At 30.5% G+C, this 19387-nt stretch overlaps 2 protein-coding genes across 2 annotated transcripts; both read right to left on the bottom strand.

Moving 5' to 3' along the window:
• Positions 1–5032: 5032 nt before the first annotated feature.
• On the bottom strand, positions 5033–7545 carry EXPA12 (expansin 12). The gene is made up of 3 exons (XM_022861995.2): positions 7224–7545; positions 6151–6460; positions 5033–5789 (listed from the first exon to the last, which is right to left on the bottom strand). Exons 1-3 carry the CDS (start codon positions 7369–7371, stop codon positions 5477–5479), a joined length of 771 nt encoding a protein of 256 aa, XP_022717730.2. The 5' UTR covers positions 7372–7545; the 3' UTR covers positions 5033–5476.
• A 1982-nt stretch (positions 7546–9527) lies between these two features.
• On the bottom strand, positions 9528–11989 carry LOC111275831 (E3 ubiquitin-protein ligase RMA3-like). The gene is made up of 2 exons (XM_022861374.2): positions 11795–11989; positions 9528–10486 (listed from the first exon to the last, which is right to left on the bottom strand). Exon 2 carries the CDS (start codon positions 10483–10485, stop codon positions 9706–9708), a length of 780 nt encoding a protein of 259 aa, XP_022717109.2. The 5' UTR covers position 10486; positions 11795–11989; the 3' UTR covers positions 9528–9705.
• Positions 11990–19387: the final 7398 nt, after the last annotated feature.

Raw genomic sequence — 19387 nt, 5'->3', positions numbered from 1 at the left:
CAGCTAGTTTGAATCTTGAGCTTGAGCAACTTGATGTTAAAACTGCATTTTTGCATGGTGATTTGCAGGAGGACATTTATATGAATCAGCCTGAGGGTTTTGAAGTGAAAGGGAAAGAGCACTTAGTTTGCAAATTGAAGAAAAGCTTGTATGGCTTGAAACAAGCTCCGCGACAGTGGTACAAGAAGTTTGATTCTTTTATGATGAGTCATAGCTATAAAAGAACAGCAGCAGATTCTTGTGTGTATATTAAACAATTCCCTAATGGTAACTTCATTATCCTATTATTATATGTTGATGATATGTTGATTGTAGGACAAGATGCTAGTATGGTTTGCAGGTTGAAAGAACAATTGTCTAAGTCCTTTGATATGAAGGATTTAGGTCCAGCAAAGCAGATTCTTGGTATGGACATTATCCGAGATAGGAGAGCTGGAAAGCTGTGGTTGTCACAGGAAAAGTATGTTGAACGAGTGCTTGGTAGATTCAACATGCAACATGCTAAATCAGTTAGCAGTTCACTTGCCAACCATTTTCATCTAAGTAAGAAATCTTGTCCAGTGTCTAAGGAAGAGCAACTAGCTATGTCTAGTATTCCTTATTCTTCTGCAGTCGGTTCTTTAATGTATCTTATGGTTTGTACAAGGCCTGACATTGCTCATGCAGTTGGTGTAGTGAGCAGATTTCTTTCTAATCCAGGGAAGGTTCACTGGGAAGCAGTAAAATGGATTTTTAGATATTTGAGGGGTACCTCAAAAATGTGTTTGACTTATGGAGTTTCACAACCAATTCTAGAAGGGTTTACTGATGCTGACATGGCAGGCGATCTTGATGGTAGGAAATCTACTTCAGGGTATTTGTTCACTTTTGCAGGAGGAGCTGTATCTTGGCAGTCTAAGTTGCAGAAGTGTGTTGCTTTGTCAACTACAGAAGCTGAGTATATTGCAGCAACTGAAGCATGTAAAGAAATGCTTTGGATGAAACGTTTTCTTTTTGAATTGGGGTTGAATCAGAAAGAGTATGTGGTATTTTGTGATAGCCAGAGTGCTTTAGATTTGAGTAAGAATACCATGTACCATGCTAGAACAAAGCACATTGATGTTAGATATCATTGGTTACGTTCAGTGATTGAAGAACAGCAGATGCTATTGAAGAAAGTCCATACTGATAAAAATGTGGCAGATATGTTGACTAAGATACTTCCCAGGGAAAAGCTTGAGCTTTGCAGTAACTTGGCCGGAATGAGTTCCCTGGCCAAGGTAAGTTCCAAATGAAATTGCTATGGTGATGAATCTCCTTCTAATGGGACTGGAGGGGGAGATTGTTAGGAAAATGGGGTCCAGTCCCATGTAAGTGGTTTTGGACCAAGTAAAGGCCATGGGCCTTGATCTTTTATTTTATACAGAGCCCTAGCTACTTAATAAAAAAGAGGTGGGGTTGTTTAAGGTGTGTGTCGACAACCAAGCAGAGAAAGAAGAAAAGCCAGGAAAAGCAGAGAGAGAAAAAGGAGAAGGGAGAGTTGATTAAACGGAAGTCAATCCGTGGTCCGATTGAGTTGGAACCTTGTCAGGAGGTTTATGATTCAGAGTTATACATTCTGAACGGTGAAGATCAGGTTTGAAGCTCTCTAGGAACAAATCCAGGGTGTATTTGTTGAGTCACTTATTTGGTGAGATTTCTCCAATTGTTTCTCTAGTTGTTGATTAGCTCTAGTTTTAGCTAGAGAAGAACTTTGTATAACTATTATTTGATAGTGAAGATTTTTCTGGTGGCCCGTGGTTTTTCCCTCTACACTGGAGGGTTTTCCACGTAAATCTTGGTGTGCTTTATTTTTCCTACGCATTTGATTATTGATTGTTGTCTATTGCTTCTGTATTGTTGTGATTATTGCTTCAGGCGCAACAGAAGACAAGGTTGAAGCACGTATTTTTCTTCCAATATATGGAACTCATCTCTTCCTAGCACTTAACAATGTCAAGTGTCCTGATTGCGTGGGAAACTCCCTTTGGACACACTGGTAAGAGACACTAACAATGTTCTTTATTACTGAAATTATAGAGTTTATACTTAATACATTATCAATGATTTTTTTTTTCTGTGCTTTAGACTGCTAGAATTTGATTCTGGTCACTTAACTTAAACCAAGAGTCCAGCACATGATACATTAAACTCTAATACATTATCAGTGAATTACTGTTTCTACTCTATCAAACCTAATATGGTAATGCTAGTTATTGTCAATGGTACCCACTACTTACTATTTCTCTTCTTTCAGGCACATGATTCTTTTCCTTTGTTTGTTAATTTAACCCGACTGTTGCTATCATGTGTTGATGAAATTAAATGGGATCTGCTATCGCTCTTCCTTGAAAATTCTCATAAACTAGAAACTTTTATAGTTCATAATAAGGTCAGTTGAATATAGACAAAACTTTTCTAATTCTTCCTAAACTATGATCTTACGTATGAGTTGTGATGTCTTTTGTCTCCAGATATTCACTAGCAATGGGTGTGAAAGCCAGTGGACACAGCCAAGGGATGTCCCTATATGTATTTTGTCAAGTCCAACAGGGTATGTTTTAAAATTTTGGAAGGATTGAAAGATGAACTGAAAATGGTAGGGTACTTTTTACCGAATGCTAGATTGTTGAGGACAACGGAAATCTAAACCAATAATCAGTCTTCAGGTTCAAATATTCGTGATGCTATTGCTAAAGTGTTGTGGACAAGGGAAACCTACACCAGTAATCAGTCTTCAGGTTCAAGATTCGCAGTTTCAAGAGACAACTTTCAATGTTGCCAGGGTTCTCGGAGACTTGTGTTTCTGTTAACTCATTTAATCATTGGAAAATTAAAAAATTTCTATTAAATTTGAGATGGATATTCTTATTATTCATTAGTGTTGGCACAAATATATGTTCCTTTGCTTGATTATCTGATGTGAATATTTGGCATGAAAAAGTTTTGAATTAAGTCAAACATACATCGAACATATATGAATGCATTCATAGCAATTTTTCTTTGCAAAACGAGCTGAATATTTGACATAAAAAGATTATTGTTTAAACCATAGTTTTAGTCTAAGATGGAGCTGTGAAATGTGAACAGTTATATGAAATAAAAGTTAAATTATAGCATATTTGAAAGCGCTAGTATATGTTATAACATTTCCTACTCAAGTTTTTTTTATGTATTGATATTAATCAATGAATTTATAAATGCATGGCCAAATGGGAAAAAAAACATTTTAGAATTATGATTATAGAATTGCTCATTTTTACTCTCTTTCTCTGTTTGGTAGGCACAGGCCCATCTCACTCATCACCGGTGCCTCTTTGGTACAGTTAGCAGGGACTGTCTCTTTCTATGCAAGCTGACTATTGGAGAGGGTTCAAATGGTTTTTGTTCATAGGAAGGGCGAGCAGGGTTCATAGTTGATCTTGAATCCATTTTGGACTTTAGATATATAGATTTAGGGTTCACTATTTAGGGTTTAGGGTTTAGATATAAACTGCTATTATGTTATATTAGCCAGACCAATTGATCCTAACTGGCGAGGCTCACAGCCTTTTTTGATTTTTTTGTTTTAAATAAGTATTAAGTAATTAAAACATCTTGCTTTTGGGAGCAAATGAAGTAGCAAGTGTCTCTCTCTTTTCCATTTGTTTGTTAATTGGTCATGACAGCTGAGGTGTGGTATCACTCTTCCTTCAAAATTCTCATAAACTAGAAACTCCTGTAGTTCGTAATAAAGTCGGTTGAATATAGACATGGATTGCAAAACCTGAGATCATATGTATGAGTTGTGCTTTCGTTGACTCTAGATATTCACTAGCAATAGGTGAGAATGCCATCAGACACAGCCAAAAGTGTCATGGTCATTGGAGGAGACATGAATCAACGTTGACTATGAACTAGAGATAAATATAACTATTCACACTACTTTCAACTTGTGATATGTTTTTTTATAAGATAAAACGGATAATATTTTACAAAGTCGGTGTGATGTGAACCATGACACAAACATGTACACTGATGTGTCTCTTATCAAGTCTAGCAAAAGTACGTATGTATTAATGTTAGCTTATAACTTTTCTATATTGATCATGCTTTGAATATTGCATGAAGATACAGTAAAAACTTTTAAGAGTAGACGATGGGCTCAACTACTAAATCTTACGTACTTGCATTAAAGATCAAACTAATTGTTAGTATATCTGTCTGCCCTAGGTTGGAGATGAACAGCACCAAAGCATGATTCAAAATTTTTTTTGTTTTTTTGGTCATACCTCGAAACTATTTGTATTAGAAAAGTTGTAAGGTTGGAACATGAGCTCGGATTGATAGAACACATAGGGCCTTGAATACAATGACAATCTGGAGCTATGGTTTCTTTTCGGCTTCAGATTTCCTTGTTCACAACAATTTATCAATGATTCAAAGGTGCTCTGAGACTCGTAAACTTGAATTCAAATGTGAAGAATCAGCAGTCCTAAAATTTCCCGGCCCCTTACTGATGTAATAAAATCTTCTGTTGCATATATATGACACTTAATAATTAAGTCTAACTTAATATTATTGATATTCTTATTTGGTTATCTTGGCTGTAACACATCTCATGAGAATGTCCAACTTTGGAGTTTGATTTTCGATTTCTTAAGACTCTCCAGTCACTAATCCTTGAAGTATTCTTGAAACCAGTGTTACAGGCTTAAAAACAATGTAAACATGTCATTGAATCGCCAGAGAATTAAACTTCGAAGTAGCCCTAAATCTCACCACCTGATCAGTCAGAACAAAACATATGGATTAAAGGAGAAAACCATCCCACATCGCTTCAAAACAAGATACCCCTTGTTATTTATATATTCTAAACTCAAATCAGATCAGCAAGGTGATGGAACGGTAGGCTCTCCTCCACGGGGTCGGATTTCGGGTGGTTATTTGGCTTGCCGATCTATACATGGAGTTGAACAATACGAACCCTATTACCTATGTACAGGAGGAGTTGAACAATTAGACAATGATGTGTGTGGAGGAGCCGCCCCCCTCCCACACTAAGCGTGGAAGGCTAATTGCAAGACAGTGCCCTCTGAAAGAGGATGGCTCTGTGGGTGGTTCTCCTACTGATCCATCACCTTTTTTTTCCTTTTTCGGCATTTCAAGTGTTCAAACGATAAAAAAATTATGAAAAACATATATAGATAAATAGATTATTGATCTAATCAAATGTTGCTGTTATTTTTTATTTAGATTCTTGTCTATCAGATTACAAAAGTTTAAGGCCAAAAACATTTCAAATATAGTATTTTGCTCCCAATATTCGGGGACTTATGAATAACATTGTTAAAAGGGAAAACTTCAAAAAAAAAAAAAAAACATAGATTCAATGACATTTATGTCAATATCCTTTGTATCCTAAAACCATCAATCTAAAAAGTACTAGTTTTTAGGATATTTTTTCTTTATGAAGTAATTAAGAGAACTGTTGTGTTGAAGCAAATGTTTGTCCAAACTTCCAAGTAGGAGGAACGACATTGAGAAACTCCAATGTTTTGCCATCGACCAAAGTTAGCTTAAAAGACAGTCTTTGGTTTCTTTGATCAATGCTGCTTTGCCAATTAGCTCCCCAATTCCTATTCATTGGCAGCCATGTTCTCGTTCTCGAGCCTCTTATCCATGCCGCCTTCACGTTACCACTGCCCCCGACATTGGAGATCATCACCATGTTGAAACTTGATTGCCCTTTCAAGGTGAATCGAACTCCACCTCTCCTCTTGCATGGCACCCTTCAAACCCAATGAAAACATGTCATAGCAATTTTATTTTTCTATTAACAAGAAATTCACCATCAATATTAACATTAAGATCACTATCAATTTCCGAAAACATATAAATTTTTTTCTTTCAAAAAAGTTAGTATATATCAAACTTCATCAGAACTTTTGGAAATCGTTATCAATATGAACATTAGGATTTTTTTCGATAATACATTAATGCTTTAGAAGTATATACCTTCATCAAGTTTTGATTCAACTTAATCTTTTTCTCCAATTATTCTAGAGCACACTTTTTTATATATCAATTTAGTACGTCAGGATTTTCCTTCTTTTACAAGATTGGTAACCATATGCAAAATGTTAATTGTACCTCCTATAGAGGACCGGAACAATGCCTTCGTTGCCATTCCGGGCAATGCGAAGGAAGGCAGGCATCGACATGTCGAAATGCTGACGAGGAGGATTGCACCATCCTCCATTGTTGTTGGAAGGGCAAAAGTTGGTGGCTGTGATGGTCACACTAGCAAGTCGAAGGCACCACTTGGGGTCAGCCCTATAATCGCACCTTACTTGGTAGCAAGCCCCGCATGCCTCACCCTCTTTAAATAGTGCACCACTCAAAGCGGCTGTGTTTGCTCCAAAACCAGCATGGAAGGTGTTATCATATCCACAAGCTCCTCCTATATATAATAACATCAACATCGAATAAATAATTTTTAAAGATCAAAGTTGAAGATCATAATCCATTTAACTTCTTTAGTTTTAATATGAATATTAGTTAAATTTTATGTTCATGAACAGATATAAAACCCATTAGGCTCATGGCATGCATGGTCATGTAGCTCGAATGTGAGCATGATTTGAAAAAATTTAATAATTTGTTGGGCAACCCAATTTAACACTTTTTTTTTATTTGAGTTATCATGATTTGGTGAGCATGATTTATAATTATCATTGAGTTAAAATATTTATGTTCAAGGAAAAATTTTAACAATTTTTCCAAATTCAAACGTAAAGGGATTTTTGCATTTATCCATTATTATTTTTGGATTGATTTAAGCAAACTTACTTAAGTCAAATCTAATAAATTTATTAAAAAATATTCTTTATAATTTTGAACGAATTCCAATGCAAGTAAAAAGAGAAGAAAATTGTAAATTAAATATACACCTATTTTGAAAGATTTGAAAAATTACTTCTAAAAATACAAAATAAAATGAATCTGAAGTAATTATGAATGCAAAATTAAACTTTAAAAACCAATTTACATATGTAAAAGAACAATAAAGACTATAATATATATATAATCTACTAATGTGTACTATAATTATATAACTCATCAATTCAATTTATTTTTATAAATAAGATTATTGGATAGTTAATTAGAATATAATCACAAAAATTATATAAAATTTCTATCTATCATTGACAATGTGGGCTTACCAAGAGAAAAGGGACTTTGGTCAGCCCCATAGAAAGTTGCATGAGCATTTAACCAGCCATTAACTTGAGCATTGACTCCTTGGAAAATGGTGATAACAAAGAAAAACAAATGCCAAAGCAAAACAGAAGGAACGATGAAAGGCCCCATCAAATTTTCTCTCTAAACAAACAACGAATTTCTTTTAACTTCACAAAAATTCATGAAGAAAGAGCCTCCATTTTATAGACTCCAAACGCGGTTTGTCGGTGATTATATATTACAATCTCAGATCTAAAAATTTACTTCATTTATTCTTTTTTAATTGCATTTTTTTTCAAAAAAATTGGTTAAAATGAAAGGAAAAAAAGAAAAAGAAAAAGAAGTAATATGAAAAAAAAAAAAAACGCGTTTTTTCACGTCCTAAAACGTACGGAAGAATTTTACGGTTAGAGGTGAGACAAGTGCATGTGATGGCTAATGATGATATACTTTGTCTTAAGACTGCTTTTTTAAGGCCGTCTGTCGGTGATAAACTAATTCTTTAATTTTATCATCTCAGATTAAACTGTTCCCAATTTTTTTTTTATACATATGAAATTGTATGGGAAAATTGAAATAAAAATTATAAATTCTTTGAAATTTAAATTCTAAATTTAATAAATATATTTTTAAAAAATTATTAATTCTAATTTCGAATTTAAACTGTTAAGAATTTATGATCATTTATTTATATAAATGCTGAAAATCCATTCCTCTAGACATAATTGTAGTATAGAAGATATATATAATATTTTAATGTTCCCAAAAAAATTTTTTTTATTTAAAGAATCTCAAGTCGAGTTTTAAATACTGTTTAATTGAATACTTCCATGTATTTATTACAAAAGAGTATTATAGCTTCCATGTATTTAGCATAAAATATGCAAAAATGAAAATATCTATATGATTCATGTTGAATAAGAACAAGGGGGGATGGATTGTAAGATTTATCTTTTCCATTTTTTTTTTAATGTTATCATGAAAAAGTTGGGTGCATTTGTTGAAAAGAAAGAAGGAAAACCACAATTGAAGATGACCATCATGGTGATTGGTGATATCCTTCAAAATGATTAATAGAGAAATATGTGCCATTGACAATGGCAATGAAAATGAGTAGAAATAAGTACTAAAAAAAGCAAAATTGTTATGTGGATGAAATTTCCTAGTTGTTTCGTGGGAGCATCACTTCATGAAGTAAGCGAAAGAAAAACTTGGCACAACAGACTGCCAATTTGACAAATGGCACTCCACCGACCAAAAAAAATTCAAAATTGAAATCAAAATTTTTATAATTCATATAGTCATATGTGAAAAAGATTGAAAGATTAAAAGGGTAAAAATTTTTCTACTAAATAAATAGGGTAAAAAGGGTAAAATTTTGACAAAATATTAGAATCAATTGTGAGGGATTTTCTTTTTTTTTTTTTTTTAATATACCATATGAATAGATGCAAATGATGTGAAGGAATTGAATTTTTGTTCAACGCAGGAGACACCAACCACCTAAATAAATAAAGATTGAACGAAAGCAACTTTTCAGCCATTGAAGTTTTTATAATCAAGGGCTTGGCTCAAGTTGTTACTGTCTTCTACAGCTTAAGGCATTGTTAAAGGTCTTTTCTTCAAGTTTAATTCATCGCCTTTTTCCCTTTGTTCCCTATGTGACAAAATCCACTTGCAAACCTCTTTCTCATATTCCATTCCATGTGACGAAGAATATTAAAGAAAGGAGCTAATCAAAAGGGGAATATGTGTTGTAATAGTGGAAACTTCAAAGTAGCATACAAAGCATATCCCAAGGGACTGATGACTGGTGACTAGTGACTCTTAGCCTGTTGCATAAGAGTTTGATACTGGATTTGCTTGAGAATTTCACAAAAAAGAAGAAAGGGATTGAGCTGTCCATTTCTATTTGGAGGATTCAAACGGGGGATAAGCTCAACTCACACCAATCCCATCTCATTTTGGTTTTACCTCATGCTTCAGCAAAATCAACCAGAGATTTTACTACATTTCTGCAATCTTAACAATTTTTTTTTATACAAAAAAAGCTGCAACCTGAAGATAGAATGGGTTGTAAATGTTAGGATTTAACTCCAGACCAATTCAATGTCACCTCTTAAAGATGATTGCAGAAGATAAGTTCCGGATTCACATCTTTACAATTTTAGTTTAAAATAAATCAAACCTAGTCCAATTGGCACACAATGAGAAAGACATCATATATATTAGTTTTCGCCTAAATCTAAATGCAACAGCCACCAGAGGAATGCTTCAAACAGAAGTATGATAACTTAGAATCCTGTTCCTTCCCAGTTCTTGAAAAATGATAGTACTATATACATATAAATATCTGAGAGAAATTTCACAAGCGAGTTCCTCACAAATTTTCCAACAACAACTGTGTTTGGTCTGTTCATTGACTTGTCTTTTTACTACTATACAGCTCAAAGTTAATACTTTTCAAAACAAGAGGAGACAAAGAATAATGCAACAGAAAAGAAAGATGGATACTCTACTAAGAGACTTGTCAACCTGCATTTCCTGCCTTCTCATCCTAAGATTGTTATTCCCCGAAAAAGGATAAGAAGCTTGGTAAGGATAAGAAAACAAATTTGTGTTTGAGCTCCCAAATATCCTAGCATACACCATTTCCCCAAACATCCCAATCACTGGATTGAAGAAATTTGTCATGGCTATACCACCGAGGCTAGATGATGCTAAGGTTGCATAATCTCCGTAAGAATGAGGGAAATACTGCTGGTGATGAAAGGATTGAGACTGAGAATGGAACAAATTTTCCTGAATTCGCTGACTTGGATGCAAAGAAGTGTTCATAGTGTTCAATCCAGAAGGAGGTGGTCTTTGGGGAATGACCAGATCTGAGTGGGGATTCTTGGATTTAAAGTCTGAAGATATACCACGACCATAAAGGGGAACCAAGGAGCTGGAAGAGATGTTCGACTTGCACACAGGGCAATTCTGCTGTCGCTGGTCTGCATCAAGGGAAGAAGTTTGAACATGAAGCCACTTGTAAATGCATGGCCAGCAGTACAAGTGACCACAAAGGGTGACAACTGGATCTTGTGCTGAGTCAAAGCAAATGCTGCAATCAAAGCGGCCAGCATCCTTTTCTAGGTCTCTTGTTGGTACTGATATTGGATTCCATTTCTGCTTGAGAGAAATATCTCCATCAGAATCAAAGTGCGCTTCTTGCTCAAAGAAGTTTGGTTCCATAGCCATTCTGTAGGATATAAACAGTTTAAATGAAAGCATATACAGGTAAACCAATCACAACAGCAGGGGATCATTAGAAATAAAGATAGACGAAAAGAAAGAGGGTGATTATATCACTGCCATACATGAAGCATGAGAGCAAATTGTTCACTAGATTGCAAAAGAATGTTTCTTACATGCATAAGCATTCACAGCAAAATGTCTATAAGCAAAGTTTGATAGTGTGCTCCTAGATGAAAGAGAACTTCCATAGCATCCAGCCAAATGAAAAATGCAGATAACAATGGTTAATTTTAAACATCTTTAGCTAAAAACCGAACTGCCTTTTATGTTAGCTCGTTTATAAAAACATCTTAATTCACAATCAAGAACCTCAGATGGAAAACAATTTTCTCTCTTCTTTATTTCATATATTCTTTATTTATTGGAAAGAAAGATGGGAAATATAACTTCCTCGATTTAATAAATTATCCAAAAACTATTTGATCTTCAACCGAATCAAACACACTTTAATCATTGAAAAGGCAGCAGATAAAATACTAGAAAAAAGATTGATGCTAAGGAAGTGCCAACAAGTTAGAAGAAATAGTGCACCAAATTACAGAACATGACATTTTATTTGAAGATTGGCAGAATCCTATACATGAAGAAAAAAATTTTCATGAAATTAAGGATTATTACCAGAAATACAGATCAATTCAAACTATGACATTGTTCTTCTAAATTAGAGAAGATCACATAGATAAATGAACAAAAAAGACAGCTCATATGCAACCAAAACAAAAAGAACCTATGTAAAACAATTCCATTATGCAATAAGAATTGACTTTTTATTACAATTTTAAGACTCAACAAAATTTAAAATGAAGCTTCAACCTCATTTAATTATGCTCATCAAAGTACTGTAAATCAAATCGCAATCTTTCTTGACAAAAATCTTAAATGAAAAAAAAGATATTGAAGAAAGTTTACATATTTTCATTTTCAAAAGTTTATTTTTTCTTAAGTTAATAACTAGGAAACTAATATAACAAGCATCAATAATCCAAGCCACATTTAACCAAATCACATCCTTCTTTAAATTCAAGAATCAAGAACCAAATCTAAAAAAGAAAAAAAGAAAGAAAAGGGCTCCTCTTTTATGATAATATGTCTGACAATCTTAACATACCAGATAAAAAATCAAGCCAAAGATAAAAAAAATTTCACCCCAAAAACACCCAAAACAGGATCAAACAAGACACCCCAAAAAGCCCAAAAGAAAAAAGAAAGCAAGAGAACTTGAGACAGAGATGGAGATGGAGAGAGAGCTTACCAGTAAAGAAGAAGCTGAAACAGACCGAAATGCAAAATGGGTTTTAATAAAAAAAAAAAAAAAAAACCCAGGATTTTCAAGAGAAATAGCGAAGAGATTGGATATTTGTGTTTAGCCTTTGGGTGAGAGTGAATTTCAATTGGGAAGGGAGAGAAACGTTAGAGAGATTGATATTTATCGAGGAAAATCCGGAACACGTGTTCTAACGTTTTGATTTGTTAGATATTTCAGTGGGTGAAAAAACAGCTGCGGTGTCCACCTTTTTCTTTGCTAGAGTTTTCTTTTTTATTGGACAACTAGCAGCCTTTTGATTTTTTTTTTTTTTTTTACCTTTTTTTTAGATTCTTTTAGTTAAGTAGGCTTTTTTTAATAAAAAAATTAGGTAAAATAAGATAACATTTTTATCCTAAAAAGGAATATTTTTTTTTTATAGATAATGGCAACAAGTGATTATGTCAAAAAAAATTAATTGAAATTTGAAGTGAATTTCACAATATTAAGCACAAATAAATACTAAATACAGAATTTACAAAATAACAAAATTTATAATTGAAATGTTGTTGTGTTTCAATTTTTTATATTCTAATAAGATTATATAAAATAAAAAAAATGTATCCTCTTAATTCTTTTAATAAGTGGGAGCAACCTACAGCAATCATTGTAGATTGGGTTACAATGGGTTACAGTTGATGGATAAAATGTTAATGCTAGGCGTACTTATGTAAAGCAACTTCTTGCCTTTTATGATAATTAGGTTTTGTGAACTAAATCTTTGAATCAATTATGTTATGAAATCTGTCCAGAATTCTTTTTTTTTGTGAGGAAACACCCACGAAGGCCAATATGTGTTAATGATCATTGAGTTAAAACAAAATATAAAGATAGTGTTAATTTGGATTTATTGTCTTATCTTTTTATTGAATATTATATCATACATTTTCAATGGAGTTTTTAAAATCCACAAGTAAAGTTAAAATATTGTTAAGTTTTGTTATTTATTATATTAATTTATCAAATTTTTAATGTATTTTAATGGAATATGTGACAATTTCCTAACTTTGCTGATAGAGTTTAAAATTAATCTAAGTATTTATATGTATTGATATGTCTATGATTTATCTTATGTTTTTGTTCCTAGTTGTTGAATTATTTGATTTAATGTAGGGAAAGATGAACTCGGTGATATACCACTAAGTATGGAAATTAAGGTATTTTAATTATCCATGAATTTCGAATTCATTTTCTGGGTTTTGGTTGGAATTCAGTGTTAGCTTCAGAGATTTGATTCTATTGTATATTTTGTAGATTTCTTTTCTTCATTTTGATAAATTTATTTTAGTTTCTTAAAGATACAAATTCTTTAACTTTGCTTCTCGGATTAAGATATTTGTTTTTTTTTTTTTTAATCTTTGATCCTTTACTCTTTATGGATTGATGGATGGTGTTGTCCATTTGAATAAGGTATTTTCATGTTTTAGTTATAACTGTATAGTTCATTAAGTTGAACTTATTTAGTTATGACTGAAAATTTTTTATCAAATGATCGAAAAAAGAAAATTTATCAAAAAAATGTTTTAATTTATTTTTATTAAGGCTAAATAATTAAGTTGTTGTATGCTTCCCAGGTTTCTTGCACAAAAAAATTATAGCGCTTACATTGTAACTTTTAACTCAAACTTGCATTAAATTTGAAAATAAGAGACTAGTTTGTTTTATATATATATATACACACACATTTATATATGATGGTTAAATTAGTTTGGTTTATGATGAAAAAAGGTCTGTCTTTGTGTACTACACGACATGCTACTTGGTTTTATTTAAACAGTGATTTTGGTTAATAATTTTTTTACTGTAGACAATTTCAGGCACCTCATTAAGTAAAAAGAAGAGTAGCTTTGATTTAGAGAAGGGAATATCCGAGATATATAATCATAAATGTTAACTTTTTCTTAAATTATTACTTTATATTAACTATACATATTACTCAAACTTTTAATTCAAACAAATATTAATTTAATAAAATATAAAAAATTATTATAACAAACAGAACGTTAGTCGAGGCATATTTACTAGTATACTTAAATTAACTTGCCATGAGTATACAAGTGCAAATATTTTGAGTTCCTTTTTTGAAGATAAAATCATTCAATTGAAAGTCTTTTATATATAACATATCTTATATTCTTATTCAAAAGTGTGATGATATTTTTGGGTTATATTCTTATGAAAAAAAAGTAAAAAGAAAAAAAAAACTCTAAGTGAAAAAAAAATTTTAAAACTCTTACTTTTAGAATGTTTTGTTACTTTAGTAAAGGAGAAAATTTAAAATATATTGTATATTTCATCTTTAAAACTAAATAAATAATCATGACTTTATTTACTCAATAAATTCAAGTGAGATAATTCTACATTTTTTACTTGACTACTAAAAAATCAAAGCATTGCCCTATGAAAATATAGTGACCATCTAGAAGAATGTGACAACCCCATAAAATTAAAAAAAAAAAGTTTATTTTTGACCTTAGGTTAATATTAAAAGTTATTATGGGTTGGAAAAATCAATATTTTCTGTTTTGATTAATTTTCTGATTTTGCTGACTAGATGATCAAATCCAATTCCTGTACTTTAATCTTCGTCCTAAGCAATCTTGAGTTACAAGAAAACACATGAAATAGACAGCCATAAGTGGAATAATATTGTAAGATTTGACAAAATTAAGCTCAGGTTTGATTAATTCAACAATTTTTTTTCTTGTTTTCTTATCTTCTAGATGCCTTTCAAGCCATACTAGAGATTGGGGGATAGTTTTTTTTTTTTTTGGTAAAGTTAAGTGTTTTATTTTTATTTTCAATATTTTAATAAATAGTGGTAGAGATTAAAAAAAAGCTAATTTAAGAAGTCATAGTCTATACGAAGTCTTAAGATGCATTTCCCAATTAATGGAAATCCAAAATTTTAAATTATAGTAATTGAAAAATCGATTATCTATATTACTGTAAAATCTTTGACTAATTTAATGTCATGAATATAGTGACATCAACTCAAATGGTGATATTAAAAAAAAAAAAAAAAACTCATCATGTAATTATAAGAAAAAACAAATTAATAAAAATATAATAGTCTTATAAATCTAAAACACTTCTTTTTTAATCGATAATTGTGATTAGTTTTTTCTATACTTAAAAATTGTAGGTTCAGTTTTTTTTTTATTATTATTTTTAGATATGTAATTTTTTTATATTTATTAAAATAATAAAATTATTTATCATTTCACTCCCTTGTGAGTGTGTCAATGACTAGTAAATAATAATGAGTGTGTCCTAAAATGTTTAGGTATCATATTCAAGTCTTTTTATATATGTATTTAGTTTAATTTTATATAAAATTTATATTAATACTTTTCAATTAAATCTTGGTTTGTTGAAAAATTAATTCATACCTTTATCATAAAAAAAACCAACTTTGCAATCTTCATTTCATCTTGATCCAAATATATTCATGGTTGAAATTGAAGGATTAAGAATTTAAGGCTTCACATCTAGCCTAATTGTTTTCTGATCAACAATTAAATTAAATATGACCTTTCAAAAGCAATTATTATTATGTCTTTTTTTTATATGTTTGTTTAATCGTGTTCTTTTGATGTTAATAATAATAATAATTATTATTATCATCATCATCATCATCATCATTAGCTATCAACTTCAAACAATAATGAAGATGTTTTGCAACTTAAATTATAGGATTTAATTAATTGATTCTAATCGAGGAACCAGCACCGTGTGGAAGTTGTTTTATTTTTTTATTTTTATTTTTTATTTTTCAAAGCAATAAAAAAAGACGTGTTAGTATCACGGGTCGAGACTTAAATTCTGAACCCGGACGGCTCCGAGACCTGGGCATTCACCCTTTTGGAGTCTCAGATCAGCTTTCCTATCACGGTTCATACTCTTGAAAGGTATTGTTCGCTCTGACTCCCGACCTCACGATTTTGTCTTACAAAAGGTACCTCACAAAGGCAGAGGTGGTGTGAATCCTTTTATATCCCAATGACCTTCCTATTATGTTTGATGTGAGATTCAAAACTCTTCGTTTGATCCATGATATTAGTACATGCCAAAGCCAAGAAGGGAAAAAAAAACTTAGGTTAAAAGCAAAAAAGCCCTGAAATGATTTTTTTTTTTCAATAAATCTTAATGTTTCAGGTTCAAATTTTTTATATATAGCTTTGATCTAACTTTTTATATTAAATTTATTTAGTTATATAGTAATTAGTTAACCTGTTTATTTAATATAATTCATTGAGTTATTGTCTAAATGTTACATTTAATTATAATTGTATTTGTTTGTAACTAAATTTATTCGAAAATCGAGTTATTCATCTAAAATTTAAAAGTACTTGAATATAAATTTTAAATTCATTAACTGTCTTTGGAATTGATGCTAAGGTCAGGGTAAAACCGGGTTACATGATAAAGTGAAGATCATCACTTATAATTATATACAAGTTGTAACTTCACCAAAAAAAAAAAAAAGAGGTTACATGGTGAAGTTCAATGAATCATCACTTATATAAAAAAGTTATCCTCCAATATTCTTTGGAGAAAATTTTGTAGTTATTCTTTAAAAGTTTGTACTAATATATATATATATATATAAATTTATTAGGTTTTAAACTTTTTTTTTTTTTATTTTGGTACATAAAATTCAAAGATAAAACAAGTATATCACTCTCAATGGCTGCACATTGAATTAGACTCCAGCTCAAGATGAAGAATAAATTTGGTCAAAGTCTTATTTAAGTACTTGTCTTAAACTATATAATAAAAAAATGGCCCCTCTCCATTCACTAATCCCCATTCCTCTAATTTTAAGACTTTAGTATGAGATTTCTATGTTGAAAACTCCAATTTTTTTAATAATCGAAATACTTTTATTGGAGATTATTTGATTTTCTGAAATAGAATATAAATAAAACAAGGAAAAAAAATGTAAATCTTCAAAAAAAGTTGCTATTATTATTATATTATATCTTTATAATCTATAACACAAAAATGAAGTATAGCCAAGAATTCCATAATTTTCCTTTCAATGGTTTCATGCTAATTAATTGTTTATGGCTTCTAATTCTAAGGGCAAGAATGTGCCAAGATTATTCAAAACAATGTCATGTCGCCAATAGTTATATAATTTGATATAATTTGTTGATAAAATATTAAAATTTTTAATAATAAAAGTTTAATATTTGACAACTTCCATATATATATATTTATATAAAGAAATGTTGTGTCGCCTTGTCATCATGTCTAAGTCAACGCCCCAAAATAAAATGAGAAAGAAAATGAAAAATAGATGTCTTACAATAATAAAAACAATAATATAATTGTTATTTGTTCGATAACTTTAACTAAAAGTTTACTTGTTAATTAAGGGCTTTTAATGTATATAAATTAAGCTTCTAAAGCTCAAAACATCACAAATTGACATTTTTTATTTGAAGAAAAAATATTAATTTTTTTTTAAAATAAAAGAGTCATGTATCAATTACATAATTAAATGTTTTAAGTGCCACAAATTAACATATTAGACCTTTATATAATCGCGACAAGAACTATTATTCAATTAACTATTATTTACGATGGTGCTAAAAACACTTATATATGTATATATATATTTGTCAAAGATTAATTTTTGATAACCGAAATTAAAAATTAAAAATTAAAAATTAAAACACTCTATCAACAAATCACATATTTACAAGCTAAAAATATATTAAATAATATTTGATATCTTTTCAAGATTATCATGATAATTTAATTATCTGGGTGATATTATTATTAAAGTAATCTTATCACTTGTGATTCGAAATCGCTTTGTTTGAATAATAATAATTAATTTTTAATAATTAAAAATTATTATGATTGATGTTACTAAAAATTAAACATTATTTTATTTAAAACTATCAAAATAACTATGCATATTATAATAGTTACATAAGTTAAGGATTTCAATATTAATTAAAAATAATAATTTGTATATAACATATTAATCATATTTTATTTACTTCATAATAAATATAATTAAATTATTAAATTTAAAATATATTTATTGATAGTAAACTAATTTTTATAGTATAATTTATGTAAAAAATATTTGGATTAAAAAATAAAACTGATATATTAAAATAAAAAAATTATATTATAAATAAATTTAAAAAATTTAAAAATTCACACATAATATTTTTGAATTTGTTACAATGAATATTAATTTGAAAATATAAAAATTATAATATAAAATAACTAAAAATAATTTTAAGATGTAAATTTTTAATTTACATATTAAATGAATAATATTAGCTATTGTTAATTTTACATATCACTTCATCCCAATAATAAGAGTTTCCTATACCTCTTAGGAGAATTAAATCATCCTCCAAAACAATGATTTAATTACTCTTGATGATCCGAAATCACCACCATGAAAGATTATTAAGTGGTTACAAAACACATTAATCTAATCACAGATCACCATGATCTTTTTAATGATCACCCCATATCAAACACCACCTAAAAGTAATTTTTAAAAGTAAAAATTCAATAGAAATGCCTATAAAATTGTACCTTTACACTTTTTTCTTTTTCATTTTTAAATCAAAACACCCAATTTTATGAGTGGCTAGGCATGATATGATAATGGAGAATTCTGGCCTCTTGCTCGATGCCAAAAGTATTATGAAGACATTGAGGATAGATGAATGATGATTGTTGGTGAATATTGTTACCCTTGAGATGAGGTGCTTTCTCACACATTTGTAGCTGCTTTTCTTACACATTGTGGATGAAATTCTACATTGAAAAGTATAAAAATGGAGGTAAAACCTGATCTACCTTTCTTGCACCTTGTGAAAGGAAACATTGGACAGTATCAATGGAGGTAAACATGTGATCTGTTGACCTTTGGTCGAATTGCAACCAACAAAATGTCTATGGTAATGCACTCATCTGTGGGGGATTTGTCATGGAAATTAGCCATGATGTGGGGCCATGAAATTACAACTCTTGCGAAGAAAATGACGGAAAGGGACGAAGGCAAGCAAATAACAGCTATTAACCTGACATGGTAATTAATTTGAGATACTACAATTTATCTTCAACTCGACGACAGCTATTATAAGAAGAAGAAAGTGGTCATAGATAATAGCTACTACTTTGGACAGAGCTTCAGGATTCTTGATATAATTCCACTGCCTATCAAGCAGGATTAATCCCTAGATAAGATGACAAATGGGAACATTCCAGTGTATCAAGTGGTTTTAAAATTAAATATTTACCTAGTCATGTTGTGCACATGTGCTTCATGAAGCAAGGATTAGGACAATATAAATTCTGTTACTAACACCCATCCTGTCTTTTACTCCATATGATCAATCATGATAATGAGAGCATCTATCTGCTCACACATAATTATTTGAACAACTGCTTATTGACAATTAGAGGTTAACTAATGATAGTTCCAAACTTACAAACAGGTAGTTCCCAACCTAATGCTTCCCTATTTACTAAAAATTTGTTCATGTTATAGACTGAGGC

This window comes from Durio zibethinus, chromosome 25 (assembly GCF_047325235.1).
Source record: "Durio zibethinus cultivar Kanyao isolate XHJ-2024 chromosome 25, ASM4732523v1, whole genome shotgun sequence".
Lineage (NCBI taxonomy): Eukaryota > Viridiplantae > Streptophyta > Magnoliopsida > Malvales > Malvaceae > Durio > Durio zibethinus.
This window is presented reverse-complemented; position numbering and strand designations above follow the sequence as displayed.